The sequence below is a fragment of the Pavona decussata genome, unplaced genomic scaffold (genome assembly GCF_977016875.1).
Source record: "Pavona decussata unplaced genomic scaffold, jaPavDecu1.1 SCAFFOLD_232, whole genome shotgun sequence".
NCBI classification, from domain to species: Eukaryota; Metazoa; Cnidaria; class Anthozoa; order Scleractinia; family Agariciidae; genus Pavona; species Pavona decussata.
This window is the reverse complement of record NW_028145637.1, coordinates 2019280-2034847: the sequence shown is the minus strand read 5'-3', so window position 1 is coordinate 2034847 and position 15568 is coordinate 2019280. Positions and strand designations below refer to the sequence as shown.

General features: G+C 38.0%; 1 protein-coding gene across 1 annotated transcript; it reads left to right on the top strand.

The window, feature by feature from the left end:
- The first annotated feature begins 3031 nt into the window (after window positions 1-3031).
- Window positions 3032-12107, top strand: LOC146458709 (serum amyloid P-component-like). The gene is made up of 8 exons (XM_085090412.1): window positions 3032-3947; window positions 6025-6170; window positions 6494-6588; window positions 7608-7818; window positions 9173-9561; window positions 10066-10179; window positions 10533-10766; window positions 11698-12107. Exons 3-8 carry the CDS (start codon window positions 6516-6518, stop codon window positions 11847-11849), a joined length of 1173 nt encoding a protein of 390 aa, XP_084946538.1. The 5' UTR covers window positions 3032-3947; window positions 6025-6170; window positions 6494-6515; the 3' UTR covers window positions 11850-12107.
- Window positions 12108-15568: the final 3461 nt, after the last annotated feature.

Here is a 15568-nt window from a genome sequence, read left to right as displayed (position 1 = left end):
CATGGAGTAGTTACTGGAATTGTACGCAATCTCTTTGAAAGTGAGCTTGACTGTGAGCCATCTCGTCCTCAGGATCAATCTCGTTCCCAGAGCCCTCGTTACCCTTGTCCGACAATGGTAGCGAGGGCTCTGGGAACGATATTGCTCAGGATCTAGTTGGCGGTGTGCATGCGCGCCTCGATGTTTGTCGGAGCCCGCCTTATTCTTATCCAGCGGAGCGGGTAATGAGGGTTGTGGGAAGTAGGTTGATCCCAGCTTGACCAATCGGTAAAATGAACAACAACTGATGTTCTGTAATCGATTGATATTGAGGACTGATCGATCAATGACTTTGTTTAACTTTAAAATTTATCGACTTTCATTGATTTTCGTTTATTCCATTTGCTATCCCTAAACCCACCAAGTATCTCATTACCAACTGTAGTAAATGCTTTTACCTTATAAAAACATAGTTTACGCAGTGCACCATAAGCAGAACTCAACCATTAACCACAACCTCGTTCCCAGAAAAGCCCTGGGACCGAGGTTGTTTCAAGTTTTGAGTTTATTTGTGCTTGGTTTAAGTCTTTTCTCCAGTCTTGGGCTTGTTTTCAAGTCGTTTGTTGTTTGTCGTTTGTAATCTCGCAACCTGATCTCGTCTATCGTTTGTCAATTGTTTCAATGCCCTTTTTGGATTTTGACAGCAGTTTCAACAGTTTTGTTGATTTTTGTCCGTGGTTTCAGTTTTATGAAATTGATTGATTGATTGATTGATTGATTGATTGATTGATTGATTGATTGATTGATTGATTGATTGATTGATTGATTGATTGAGTCAAACTGTGGCTATTTGCACAGATTATTGCTGACGGACGGGGTAGCAATTGAAAAATTGAATGTCACTTAAAATAAAGGTTTCTTACCTTTAATTTATTGTTCTTGAAATGTTCTGGCTGGTCTTATTTTGCTAAATGTTATCACTCGAGATACTACTACCCACACTAAAGTAACTGGAAGGCATTGAGTGAAAAAATTTCGGACAACATGTGTTTTAAACCAACCACAACACAACACACTAAGAAACAATAAAGAAAAGGATGAAAGCTTCAGCGTTACGTGTTACATTCATTTATTAATTTTTATTTTCTGTTTTGTTTTGTGAGTTTTCAACGTTAGTAAATTCTTTCACGTATTGTTTTACACAGTTTGGTAACAAAAGTTTGGTTTCATGTAATGTTAGTCAGTTGCTGTGTCCGGAGTTACCTTAAGTTAGCGACACACTTGACGATTTTATACGCTGATCGCGGCGATCGGCGCATAAAATCGCCAAGTGTGTTGCTGGGTTTACAGATCAGTGTTGTAAGTTTCGTATTTATTTATTTATTTTACTTTTTCGGTTTCGCTATTTCCCTTTGCTGTGCTGAATTTTTCTTATTCATAGCGTGTAAATACTGTCGCACTGCCACGCTTAATATTGTTTGATTTTCTCATTTTTCAATCCCTACTCGATCCTTCAGTAATACGGTCCATGCGAACAATACAATTCGGCAAATCCTCTGTGAAAATGAGCTGCCTGTGATTCAATTGGCTAAACACACAAGAACACACAGGAACCTGTAATTCGAAGAAAGAGCCACAGCGAGGGAAACATTGTGTAAGATTGTAGACTTATTTAAGTTCAAGTTTTTTGGAGTGATGACATTCAAGTCTTGCGCAAAATGTGCCCGATGAATCTTTGGTTCATGACTTTGTTATTTAGATACTAATGCAAGAGATTCTGTTTTGTTTTATAACTGAAAAGGAACTTACAGTATTCACTTCGTTTACTTACAAATAGACTAAAGGTTACAAAACAAAACTGGATTCCTAACCTTTTCCGTTATTGACCAGCGGAAATACGGTTTATTGAATCGGAACAAAGAAGAAATGTTTTTCAGGATAAACAGGATGATTTTTGCAGCAGCTTTGTTTTTCAGTGTAGAGGACCAAGGGCATGAAAAGGTGTAGTTTGTTCTTCGTTTCTCCAACACATTTAAAAGGTTACAATGTTACCCAAGACTTGTCAAGAACCTTTTAAAGCAAACCGTTTTCGTCGTTTAAGTGATCAGAATCGGCAAGCCGTGAATGAATGAGTAATATTGGTAAATTATTTTTGTGGGAGGAAGAAAGCGAATACTTCCAAATAAAGTAAAAATTAAGTATCAAATAGAGAAAAATACTTGCACCAAGAATAAATCCGATAGATGTGTTGTCTGTTTGCAACTGTCTTGTCTTATTGTTGTAACTCTGTAGCGAGTAAGGGTACATGTATTACAAGAGTATTGAAGCTTTTAGTAGTGTTGAGCTTTAGTTATCTGTTTTTGTTGATAGTTGTATAAGCCAGTGTAAGTTAAATATTGTGTTGTGAGAGTCCTATTTGTTTGAATAAAGTATTTATAAAAACAAAACAAATAAAACGAGTAGATACAGGTAAGGATTCATAACAACGCCGGAAATTATAAGGTCATTTGCATCGAAGCATACACACAACTGGATCCTGTTGAACAAACAGGAAGACGGAACGTGCCACTGAAATGGAAAGAACAGTTACATACTTTTATCAGTCGCTGAAATTGCAGACCTGTAAGAATGCACCCTGATTATTCTGTTGCTCCATCATAAATCAAACGTGTGAACAGAGAAAAGAGCGTCAACAATTCCAATAAGCCAGTGATGACAAGACAAATATGGAACACGTTTGAGCAGAAAGAGTATTGTTTATCCTATGGTGGTTGATCAGTGGCATCTCCAGAATGCTCAAAATTTGCATTTTTTAAATATACACATCGTGCTCTTTGTTAAAATTCTTAACACGACGTTATCACGTCGTCTAAAGGACCATTACAACACGATATTGCTTAAACAAATCAATCAGAACTAAGCATTACACGTCGTTCGATTTATCAAGTAAGTGAAATTTGGGTTAGTATAGAAATAGAATAGAAATATTCAGATAAATTATAGCAGCCGGGATCAAGGTCGATCTCGATCTCATTTTATATAATATTAAAAAGATTAAATATACTTTCCCTATTCTCACTTTTAATGCGACCACATCATAAACATATGCTTATTTTTGTCAGTTTTTTTTTCAGTCGATAAAGCTGTTTCTGTTCAACGAAAATGTTTGCTATTCAATGCTCAATATAGAAAGCGGATAAACAAGTCACTGGTTATGGGTGTGTGCCATAACATCCGGTGATGAGGGTAAAATGCGCAATAGTGGAATAATGCGAACATGATAGATGCTTTTTTTATTTTGCAGGCTCGACAACGAAAATAGAATAGAATGCCCAATTTATGAAACAGCTCCGAAAAAAAAAAAGGAAAAGCAATGGAAATACATTGGCTAAACAGACACGAAAGTTGAATTTCAGTGATGAAAGTTACTTTTCATATTTTTTGTCTGTCGCCGCTAGTTGTTCTGTGCTTTTTAAGTAACTGGAAAATGGTTGTTTTCCACAACTCCGAAAAACTATATTTTACGTCTAAAACAGATTGCCAACCTAATTCGTCTGAACAAGGAACAGGTTTAGTTTATAATCCAGCAGAATGGGAATTGATCACTAGAGATAAAGTGTACAACACCTACGCGTGTAAATAAATGGTTTTATTTCTTGTATTTGTTATCAAAATGCACGATTCTGTTGTTTTGTTGTTTGTGGTAGTCCGCATATATCATATTCCGCATAATACAGTGTAATGTCATTTCGATACATGCCATTCCACACGTAATTACAATGCTCTTACCAAAGACCTGGTGCTTGAAACACTTGAATATATAAAACAAAAAGATTTACGTCAGCAGTTAATTTTCTTTTTTTTAATTATCTCATCCGTGTTCCAGGCGGAAAAAAAAGATCTTTCAGTTTCTTGGGCCTTGATTTTCAGAGTGTACAGAGCGCCTAGAAGGGAGGACGGCGAGCAAGGTATTGTTTCCGTATGATCACTCTTTAATGCCAGTGCTGCTTATAAATACCCCGTGTGTCAGTTAAAACTAAGACGTTGTAGTTGCTACCTTATTTTGTGATAAATTTTAATTGGTGTGATGAATGTGAGAAGCGACAAAACACGAGTATTCAACAACGAAAGCTTTTAGCTTTTATTACGGTTGATGTGATGTCTTACAACTGAGATTTTATCAACTTAATAAATGTAGATGTTACCTTCCACTGAGTAATCGGAACCAACTGACTGTATGTTTGTGGCCTAATGATTTTCAGTGATTTTGTCGAAATTTAGAGAAAGCTAGTATAACAGGATCGTTGAAGGTTGAAGGCTGTGACAAAGTGAGCTAGGGATCGTGAAAACCTTCCTGTTTAGCGAACCATTTTAGGAAAAGAACGAGTTAGCAAACTGGATATTAGAATTACTTTAGAAAACTCTGCATATCGCGTCTCACTTAGGAAACGGCTCAAGTTTGTTATTACAGTTTGAATTATTTGGATTAACCTAAACTTAAAATTATTGAGATGCTGTTTACCCGTACCGTTACTGAGATAATCGCAATTAACGAAGTTTGTCTCCACACGAAACTGTTTATAACTGTTTTACTGCCAAAAACAGGAATTAAATTAGTTATTTTGTGACAGACGATGGTATCCCGTGATACGTTTTTGACTAAGACACATTACAGCCCGGCATAGTAAATCGAACCCAATCGAACTCAATCGAACTCAATCCGTGGATTGAGTTCGATTGAGTTCGGTAATCGAACGAAATCGAACACCAGACTTTCAGTGAGTTCGATTTCCGAACAAATCGAATTCAATCGAACAAATCGAACTCAATCGAACTAAATCCATCTGATTGTGTTCGATTGAGTTCGGTTTCCGAACTCAATCGAACACAATTTAATTGATTGAGTTCGATTGGCTCTGGTAAACCCACACAAAGCAAGCAAAAAGCAAGCCCATCAAAGCAGGTTTTTCTTGTACTTTGTTACAATTTTTCAATAACAGAAACCCCATTTATAAACTGTCCACGACAGTTAAGAAAACAGAACAGAACAGAACAAAGCTATCATTATTCCCGCGGGCGTATTCCGAAATTGTCGTACCCTTTCCTTTTTTAGCTAACTTACAATTGCTGAATGACAAATCGAAGGGTTACTTTTATGCAAAATTACAAGCAAATTACTAAAAAAATTCGCCATCCTTGACGTCAAAGCGGCATTCCTGGTAGCCTTTTTGCTACGCATTTGAAGCTTACAATCCACAGCGCATCTGAATCCATTTCTGCGTAATTTCTTCGTTTACGTAAAACACGTGCGCTACACTCCGGACTGAAGTAACTCGAGCTTCCAAGATGGTTAGGGATTTTCAATGTTTTCCTGTTTTACACAAATCACGAATTCGTTCGATTTGGTTCAATTGATTTTTTTTCTTTTCGGTGAGTTCGATTTTGTTCGATTGCCGAACTCAATCGAACTCAATCCACGGATTGAGTTCGATTGAGTTCGATTGAAATTTAGTTCGATTGGGTTCGATTTACTATGCCGGGATTACAGGCACACCCAGCAATTTCTTATTTCGTTGGATATCTGTTCGCAAAAATAGCCTCAGAAAATTCGGATTTAGTTGCAAAATGTCACCTCAAAATTTCATCACCGCAAAAACTAATAGCTTCTTTTCAATATATTAAAATTCAGCTTATCATGAGGCGAAGACGACACAAACAAGGACACTGAATGATCATGTTTATTCATTTCTGTTATTTGTGTCCTCTCTGCCTCATTATCAAGCTAAATTTTAATATATCAAAAGGAGCCTGTTTTTTTTTTGGGGGGGGGGGGAGGGGGCAAATACGTCGTTAAAAATACGAAATAAGGTCAGCTAGTATTCTTGTCAAGTCAACAACAAGCCCTCGGAGACTAGGATACCTTTTCTAAAACTTAAATTCTCAGCTTAAGCATACGAAAAGATGAAATCGTATTTGCAATGTCATATCAAGGAACATTCGCATGAACGATAATTGATCAAGAATTATTCTTTTCTATAAACGCAGTGTGATTTCAGTGACAGACATCGCTCAAATTGTTGGAGTTTTTGGAGATACTACTTGGCGGCAAGTGAAGTATTGTATGATTTAGGCCAGGACTTCCTCTAGTCACTGGAACTATATCCCGTCAGTTTGAATTAGCCTCAGTCCATGTAAGTTCTTTCTGTTTTTGCCAAACAAATCGTGATAAGTTGAATTCCATTTAGAGAATCAATGAGTTTTAGGCTTTGTTGGTCACACTGCCCTATCTCGAGTTAGATTCATTATCAGTGGACGTTGTGGAACAGTGTTTGTTTCAGTCTTTGTGCCTTTAAATTTCACAAAACGATCTGGGAACATAGGAGACAGCATTTTAAGTATTTCCAGCACGCAAATGTTCTCATTACAACAATACTGTCAAAGGGAGACAGCTATTCACAGTAACTATTTAAGTCAGAAAGTCGATGTATGTAAACTTTAACAATTTTTTCTTCAGAATAAAAAGATAATCCGGCGTCATGATTGTGTTATACGCCGCCTGTATTTATTTTACTCTTTTATCTGGTACCACCAATGGCTGCTTGCTGGCAGGTAAGTTTTTCTATTCCATTAATCTGTATCTTATTTTTTATAAAAAAGAAATGCGTGACGAACCCCTAAGGACGTCTGCGTGGAGGCCAAACGCCTCTTTGTCCACTTGACTGTGTGTCAAACTCTCTCGAACAGCTTCGCTTTTATTCTTCATTGAAATATTAATAATAAAGTTCTCTTACACCAGTCTTGATCACGAGATAACTTTAGTTAATTAAGTAATGCTTTGGCAAGAATAAATTTTATCTTCCAAAACTGAATTCCAGTTGTCTGAAAGGTCCCTTAAAGGGCCAATTTAACTTTGTTAACTCGTCAGTATTGGAACAACTTCAAAACTTTTCTAACTTTTGTAACCTTGCGACAAATGGCGACACTCACGCAAATTAATATAGCGTCTTCTTTTAGCACGAAGCCAAAATAGCAGGCGAATTAAAATGTGCTAGAGGAGTAGAACTGTGTAGACAGGACTCTGTTCTATTCTGTCAAAGCACTTTATTTTAGGAATTCACAAACCAAACAGATCTGTTAGCCTTCATGTTCGACTAGCCAGACTCTGACGGCTTGCAGAAACAGTCTATGGGGAAAGCACTGAAAGAGACAAGCGTCGAGATTAAGAAACGGAAACAACGTAACAATAGTCAAGACAAGTACAACCATTTGAAAGAGAAGGCAATCAGTTTATGTACAGTGGCACCGGCTGTGCTCGCGGCATATTGTATTGACTGATGACTGAGAAAGTTCACAATTACTTTAGAAATAAATGCTATAAATTTGAACGGACATTTTCTTTCCGTGAGCTTTAAATTTGATTATTGTAAGGTGCTTTTGGTTTCTATGATTTTACCGTCAATAAGTAGTTTTCCTTTTGAATACTGGCGGATTTCACTCAAAATGCTAAATGCTAGTATATTCTGGCAGTTCGCAATTTATTTGCCTCTATTCCATAACCATCCTCTATCCCATAACCAGTGGAATAACCACTTCCATTTTTTTTCATATTCGAATTGTTCTCTTCGCAGACTATGCTCTTGAGTTCCCAAACAAGCGAGTGACTGATTTCGTCCACTTCTGGGGCATGCCCAGATTAGCGCAGTTCACCGTATGTTTTTGGATGAAGTCAAGTGACTCCAGTGACGGTACACCATTCAGCTACGCTGTAAAGGAAGCAGATAATGAACTGGTGATCGCCAAATATAACAACTTCAGTGTGTGGATTGGAGATGAAAAAAGGTGATCACTAAAACTGTGACTCAGTTATTTTCCAATTTGTTTCCTGAGAAAACCGACAAAGCATTGAATTTCCTATTGCTTCACATGACTGTGCATTTGCCAAATGGATAGCTTCATTTTCATTTTGCGAATTTTGGTAACGAAGTCTTTCTCGTTGTTTTTACCATATGACAAAAAAAAAAAGAACCGAGGATTTTGATTGGGTCCTCTATGAACAAGTCGTGAATTTTGTTCTTGCGATCTTCCAAGAGCCTATCCACATTGCTTTAGTCTTGCTTTAGTTCAATTTGAAACCAGACATTTTTCCAAAGTTATTTAATACGTGCTAGATAGGCCTTGAGGGACATTGCGTAAGTCTTGCTTCCTGAGAGTTCGCGGGTTGTAACGAAGGTTCATTGCAAGAATTTCTACGGAAAGTATAAACAGAAAATGTCTGACTCGGACAGCCCTGCCGTACTCCCCTTGATCTTTTGAAATAACTTGTCATGTAGCCGGGATTCATCACTTTTATGTTATTATAGAAAATAGGGACCCACTTCCTGATTTTTGGCCAAAATGAAAAGTTTCCATGGCTCTATGAATAAACCTCCACTCTGAGGTATCGGAGACTTTTTCAAACTCGATAAAAAGGACGATACCGGGGATTTTATTATCCTATCAGCAAAGTCCTGACCATTAAGTCGGTCAAACGTCTAATGTGGTGAGCGTGGATCAAAAATGATGTACGTAATTGTTCGTGGGGTTCATGAAAGATATTTTTACTGAGTAACTGGGTTCACAAACTATGATCTTCGAAACCCCAAGCTAGATTTGGGGATTTGCCGCTGCCCGAATCTCAGTGTGTAGGCCAGTCTCTTATTTATTGGGCATCACTTTGGAATGCATTGTCAGATCATGTGAAACAACTATCATCTGTTTGTAATTTTAAAAAGAAAATTAAACTTTTAAGTTTTACATCAACAACACCCAATTAAACTTTGTTGCAAGTAAATATAATTTTCATTTTGTATGCCACACGACGGCTTCTAGGTAGAACTAACTTTATATTTAAAATGCATAAGTAAATTTGATATGGTTACCGTGTTTAAATAAAGGCGGTTTTTCCTTCTTATCCATCCATCCATCCATCCATCCATCCATCCATCCATCCATCCATCCATCCATCCATCCATCCATCCATCCATCCATCCATCCATCCATCCATCCATTCAACTAAAATATCCTTGTTGCTGCTAGGTCACCGATAATTTACCAGTTTTTGTTAAATATCCTTATATTTAATTAAATAAATTTAATTATCTTTCTATAGGAGAACAAAACATAAAATGAAATTATACTTGATTGCACTCGACAGGCAACTATCAGTGTCAGCTAACGATGGGAATTGGCATCACATTTGTGCAACATGGGAAAACACTGCTGGCTTGCTAAAATTTTACAAGGATGGCGTCTTGTCTGCAAATGAAACGAACTTCAAGAAAGGACACGTGGTGAGAGCTGGAGGTTCTCTGATGCTGGGTCAAGAGCAAGACTCATATGGAGGTGGTCTTGATAGTGCGCAGTCATTTCAAGGATTTTTGAGTAACCTGAACATGTGGAATTATGTAGTTTGCGAAGACCTTATCGCGGAAATGTCGAAATCATGCCTTTCAGGGGAGGGAAACATTCATGAGTGGTCCCATTTCAAGCATAGCATCGTAGGAGAGCCCAGGCTGTTTATACCATCTCCATGTGATTCAAAAGGTAAGTGGTTTGTTCTACACTAAATTTAGTAAGGTGAAATTCTCGCAGTTGACACCATATAAATTTCATCTGTTGCTAAGAAAAGAGAGATCAAAGTATGGTGGAAAAAATCGAAAGGAGGAAATAATACAAGAGAGGAAGAGATGTTTCTAGAAAATCTTCTTCAAGAAAGGTAGCCCAAAAAGTGTTTTGATTCAGTGAGAAGAAGAGAGAAGAAGAAAGAAGAGTATCACGAACATCAAAGCCATCAGTTAACCGGGAAATTAGTAAAGCATCTTTGTTCATTTTTGTCAACGGACGTGTTTTCTTTCAATTACATATTCTTAAAATATGTTTGAAATATACGTTTCTGGCAATATAGAACTGACAATATAACTTTAACGAGATTTCGAACCTATTACAAATATATTTATAATGATATACCAAGAACTCTACTAACTGTACAGTACTTCTGTGAAGCAGGATATTCTCAATGAGGATGATGATGATGATGATTTTCTCCAGGTGTTGATGGCTGCACTAGTAATCCGTGTATGAACAATGGAACCTGTGACGACAGAGTTCATGGATACAACTGCAGCTGCAAACCAGGCTTCAGTGGGCCACGGTGTGAACAAGGTTAGTGTTCAGTGTTCACTTGGAAACCTGTTCACAGGCTACAGTCCAGATTTCAGATTTTTTTATCATGCACTATTCCAAGAGTTTACTACAAAAGGAAATTACGATACATCACAAAAGTAACGTAAAAACAACATTAAATTACATAAATATGAAAAGTTACTGAATGTACGCAGTGACCAAAGGATCGGAGCTTAGGCTTTCCGGTAATCAGTTCATCAGCCAGCCATCAGTTATACAACACTTTGACATCTGTTTCAAATTGCAGATGAGGTTTTATTGATCTCGGTTCTAATGTTTATATACTTCAACCAAATAAGCTTTATCTGATGTTAGCTTGCTTTCAATTTCAGTTTCATGGATGTCTTCAACCATAATAGCAGACAATGCATTTTATCAAAGCCACCTAAGTAAGTTCCTTGCGCCTGCTGTTGGAAATGATTCCAATTGGAAGTTATGTTTCCGCGCCTCTTTACACGGTTGGGCGGCCAGTGACTTCCACTCCAGGTGCGACGACAAACGTAACACTGTTGTCATCGTCCGTGTTGGAGAATATGTGTTCGGAGGTTATACTGACCTCCCTTGGGGTAAATAAGTTTGATATCTACTTTTTCTTCTTGTTTTTTCTTGTGGTCTTATGTAAATTGAAATGATGTTTGAAAGCCAAACTTGCCTCATCCCTGATAACACACAAGACGAATGCAACCCATGTAATATACAACCGAGGGGTAAGGTAAACTTTACTACTTAAGTGGCGCATTAGCCTCCCACGCAGTCGTTTTTATGGGACTCAGGAGGTGATACGAGTTCCCTAAAAAAGACTGCGTTGGAGGCTAGTGGCGCATCGGGTGGCCGCGGTTTCCAGCGGGGTGATTTTTAGCGATGTTAATCTAGTGCCCAGGTCAAACTGGTAAAAATATGGGGATCAGCAGCAATCAAACGTAAAAGAATAAAAAAGTCCGATAACGGTAAGGTTTTTTACTGTTTACAAACTGATAAGTTTTTTTTTTGTGAGTTTAAGATAAAGTTTTGACCTGAGCTCAAAGCTGATATATTTCTCTTGAAAATGACTATATCATTTTACGGTTTATCTTTAACGGACGTTTCTTTTTTTACGTTTGCCGGCTGTTAAGGGTTAGGGAAGAGTTAATGAGTGGGGACTTCCTTGGCGAAGAACCTTCGTCGAAATGAAGTTTAGTCCCCTTGATGTTTGCATCCCAAAGCTATTTTAAACTGATCTTGCTTGAAGAAATTTGTCCGCGCATCCATGTTGCACGGCATCGCATAACACTTTCTTTGGCGCTAAGCATTCCAGGAGAGCAGAAGGAAGGTTAAGAGCCACCGGTTTGCAGGTTGGTATTGCCGGTAGGGAAATCATATGTTAAAAAAGAAACATGACAAGATCGATCTAAATCGCTTTGCACAGGGGTGGGGGCACACAAGACATAAGAGAGATATGAGAGATCTTCACGAATGAAGACAATTATATTTATATATAACTGTTTTATTTCCATCTAGAATCCAGACCATCATGGGGTGCTTTCATCTTTTCTCTTCGCAACAATGAAGGACTGGGACCTTTCAAGAGTATGGTGAAAACACCCGGCCAGTTTGCAATATATCGGAGCTCAGCTAATTGTCCAGTATTTGGTGCAGGAAACGATCTTTAAATTGCAAGCAACGCTTACAATATCAACAGTAATTCATACACACACTTTGGCCAATCGTATACTGTTCCAAGTGGAGTACAAGACGCGAGGACAATCTTGGCAGGAACTAGACGTTTCGCAGCTGATGATTGGGAGGTTTTTTATCTCGCTTGAATCATGGACGGTGTGTGTGCATGTGTGTTTGTAAAACTCATAGATTTGTCAAAAACTGTTTTCAAGTAAGCGTTAAAACACGTGAAGTGTTAAAAACGCGCAAATGTGCTACAATGCGGGTCAAAAGTAGTTGGGACACCTGTCCAATAATCATGTATTCCAAGTAAAGTTGGCTTTTTGGGGTCACAATTGGAGCGTACCACCCCCCTCCCCCCCAAACAATGTTGGAAGATGCAGATAAACAGTATTTTTGTTGAAATCTGTGTTGTAGTGTCAAATCTCAACATTGCTTGGGGGGGAGGGGGTGGGGGGAGATTATTTCAGTAGTATCTCGCTAAGTGTCCCAACACTTTTGACCTGCATTGTCTGAAAACGACTAGTTGGGAAAAAGTGCTGTTAACGTGGTCAAGGGATACCAAGTTACCAAGGGATACCAAGTTTCTGGCATAACTATAATACGGAATTTGCGACGGTAATAAACGATGTTTGGCGTGACCAAAACAATTGCCAGTATAGAAGCTATCCTTGCCTCTAAAGGCGGTAGAACCAAATATTAATCACGCAATGCGGAACTGTGAAAACTGAACATGCTTTATTATTTACACTTCAGTATATTCTGTGAATTTCTAAAGCGTGTAAAGTGTAACTTCATTTTCATGCTATCTGAGGAAAATGCTTGTGTAAATTGTAATTGTCATTTTGTAAAACTCGTGACAACGAAAAGTTTATCACATGCGTGACATTTGCATTTTGTTGGCGTAAAGAACTGAACATTACTCACTACAATACTCACTTTAAATAGTGGAGATTTATGCAAATTGAAAACGTATTTGACATTAAATGAACACAAATTTAGAAAGTATCTATGTTTTCTTTAGTTTGAAGAAACTATTTCTTTCATTATATGAGTTATTGCGCATTTTCAACTCAGTACTCAGTAAAAGCACAAGAAAAGAAAGCTATTAATTAGCTCTTTATATAAAACATTCAATTTACTGAGTAATGTTGTAAACTCTATTCAGACACGTTCCTTTGGAGCGCATTATACAACAATTGTTTTTATATACTCAACAAGAGTAGCCGGCCATAGTTTATTTTTAAACACTGTTCTTCATTGATGCGAAATGAATGCAAACGTTACTGAGTATTGTCGCGAGCATCATGTCGCCGTCAGTCAGCAATGTAAACATTGCTAGAATTCTCTAGAATGAATCGTGCAAAACAATGTCCACAGGGCACGATTTCTCGCTGTTCACTCTGTGAAATGGACTTCCAGAACCGGAAAAAAGACCATCTAATGTCCATCATGTTTGTGTTTGTCTGATCTATTGCACCGGCTCTAATGAAAAGTAGTTAAGTCTGGATGACCCACAGAATGAACCGCTTCGAGGTCTGATTTCGTGACATACTTGTAGGCGCTGTAATATGTATTGTGGCGGTCACTGAAATGAACTTCGATGTGGAATTTGTGGCTCAAGTATCTCTTTACTTGTAGCCATCTACCTCTCTTCTTCAGTTTTACCGCCATGTGAAAATGGTACTTGTTGAGATCGCCATCGGCATCGGTAGTGGCATGACCCTCCATGCTTACCACCCAGTGAGAGATTTCAATGTTAAAGCTATTCCATGCCTCTATTATCGCTTCGCCAAACGTCTCTCTACGGAACTTTTCAGTGTCTGCGCGACTGTACGTTATAATGTAAACAACTCTCTGGCTTTCTGAAGCCTCCATTTTCTCATTGAGGACAACACTCTAAAGAGCTTTCAGAGCCGCGCGCTCACAGTATAACACGATTTCTATGTAAACAACAGACCTTGTGGGCAGCGGATGGCATATCCGATTTAATAAACAAAACACCACGTTTTGAACTCTTTGAAAGTGAAATAAAGCTCATCGTTTCTTAAGCGTTACAACAGTGTGAACATGCAAGTTGTTATTTTTTACCCCGACTCACTGATCTGCATGGTATTCATTTGTCTATCTTTTTCCTGATATACACCTGTTGCGCCTTTCCCGTATCCATACTCTAATATGACAATACGAAAAGTGCGGCAATTGAAATTCCTTGTATATTGTTCACAAATATGTTCTTCTTGCTTACCAAACAAGAGTTCTCATAAGAAGCCCCGCTTTTCATCGACCAATAGGCCACAAAGCTGATCTCTTTCAAATACTCACTTTCAGACTGTCTGAAAACGACTAGTTGGGAAAAAGTGCTGTTAACGTGGTCAAGGGATACCAAGTTACCAAGGGATACCAAGTTTCTGGCATAACTATAATACGGAATTTGCGACGGTAATAAACGATGTTTGGCGTGACCAAAACAATTGCCAGTTTGAACAAAAGGATAGAAGCTATCCTTGCCTCTAAAGGCGGTAGAACCAAATATTAATCACGCAATGCGGAACTGTGAAAACTGAACATGCTTTATTATTTACACTTCAGTATATTCTGTGAATTTCTAAAGCGTGTAAAGTGTAACTTCATTTTCATGCTATCTGAGGAAAATGCTTGTGTAAATTGTAATTGTCATTTTGTAAAACTCGTGACAACGAGAAGTTTATCACATGCGTGACATTTGCATTTTGTTGACGTAAAGAACTGAACATTACTCACTACAATACTCACTTTAAATAGTGGAGATTTATGCAAATTGAAAACGTATTTGACATTAAATGAACACAAATTTAGAAAGTATCTATGTTTTCTTTAGTTTGAAGAAACTATTTCTTTCATTATATGAGTTATTGCGCATTTTCAACTCAGTACTCAGTAAAAGCACAAGAAAAGAAAGCTATTAATTAGCTCTTTATATAAAACATTCAATTTACTGAGTAATGTTGTAAACTCTATTCAGACACGTTCCTTTGGAGCGCATTATACAACAATTGTTTTTATATACTCAACAAGAGTAGCCGGCCATAGTTTATTTTTAAACACTGTTCTTCATTGATGCGAAATGAATGCAAACGTTACTGAGTATTGTCGCGAGCATCATGTCGCCGTCAGTCAGCAATGTAAACACTGCTAGAATTCTCTAGAATGAATCGTGCAAAACAATGTCCACAGGGCACGATTTCTCGCTGTTCACTCTGTGAAATGGACTTCCAGAACCGGAAAAAAGACCATCTAATGTCCATCATGTTTGTGTTTGTCTGATCTATTGCACCGGCTCTAATGAAAAGTAGTTAAGTCTGGATGACCCACAGAATGAACCGCTTCGAGGTCTGATTTCGTGACATACTTGTAGGCGCTGTAATATGTATTGTGGCGGTCACTGAAATGAACTTCGATGTGGAATTTGTGGCTCAAGTATCTCTTTACTTGTAGCCATCTACCTCTCTTCTTCAATTTTACCGCCATGTGAAAATGGTACTTGTTGAGATCGCCATCGGCATCGGTAGTGGCATGACCCTCCATGCTTACCACCCAGTGAGAGATTTCAATGTTAAAGCTATTCCATGCCTCTATTATCGCTTCGCCAAACGTCTCTCTACGGAACTTTTCAGTGTCTGCGCGACTGTACGTTATAATGTAAACAACTCTCTGGCTTTCTGAAGCCTCC

What these genes read in the sequence shown, in the direction of transcription:
- LOC146458709 (XM_085090412.1), top strand. Translation starts at nt 6,516, where the DNA reads ATGATTGTGTTATACGCCGCCTGTATTTATTTTACTCTTTTATCTGGT. An exon ending in ATCTCCATGTGATTCAAAAG is followed by an intron (nt 9,562 to 10,065) that starts GTAAGTGGTTTG and finishes GATTTTCTCCAG; the next exon opens with GTGTTGATGGCTGCACTAGT. An exon ending in TGGGCCACGGTGTGAACAAG is followed by an intron (nt 10,180 to 10,532) that starts GTTAGTGTTCAG and finishes TTTCAATTTCAG; the next exon opens with TTTCATGGATGTCTTCAACC.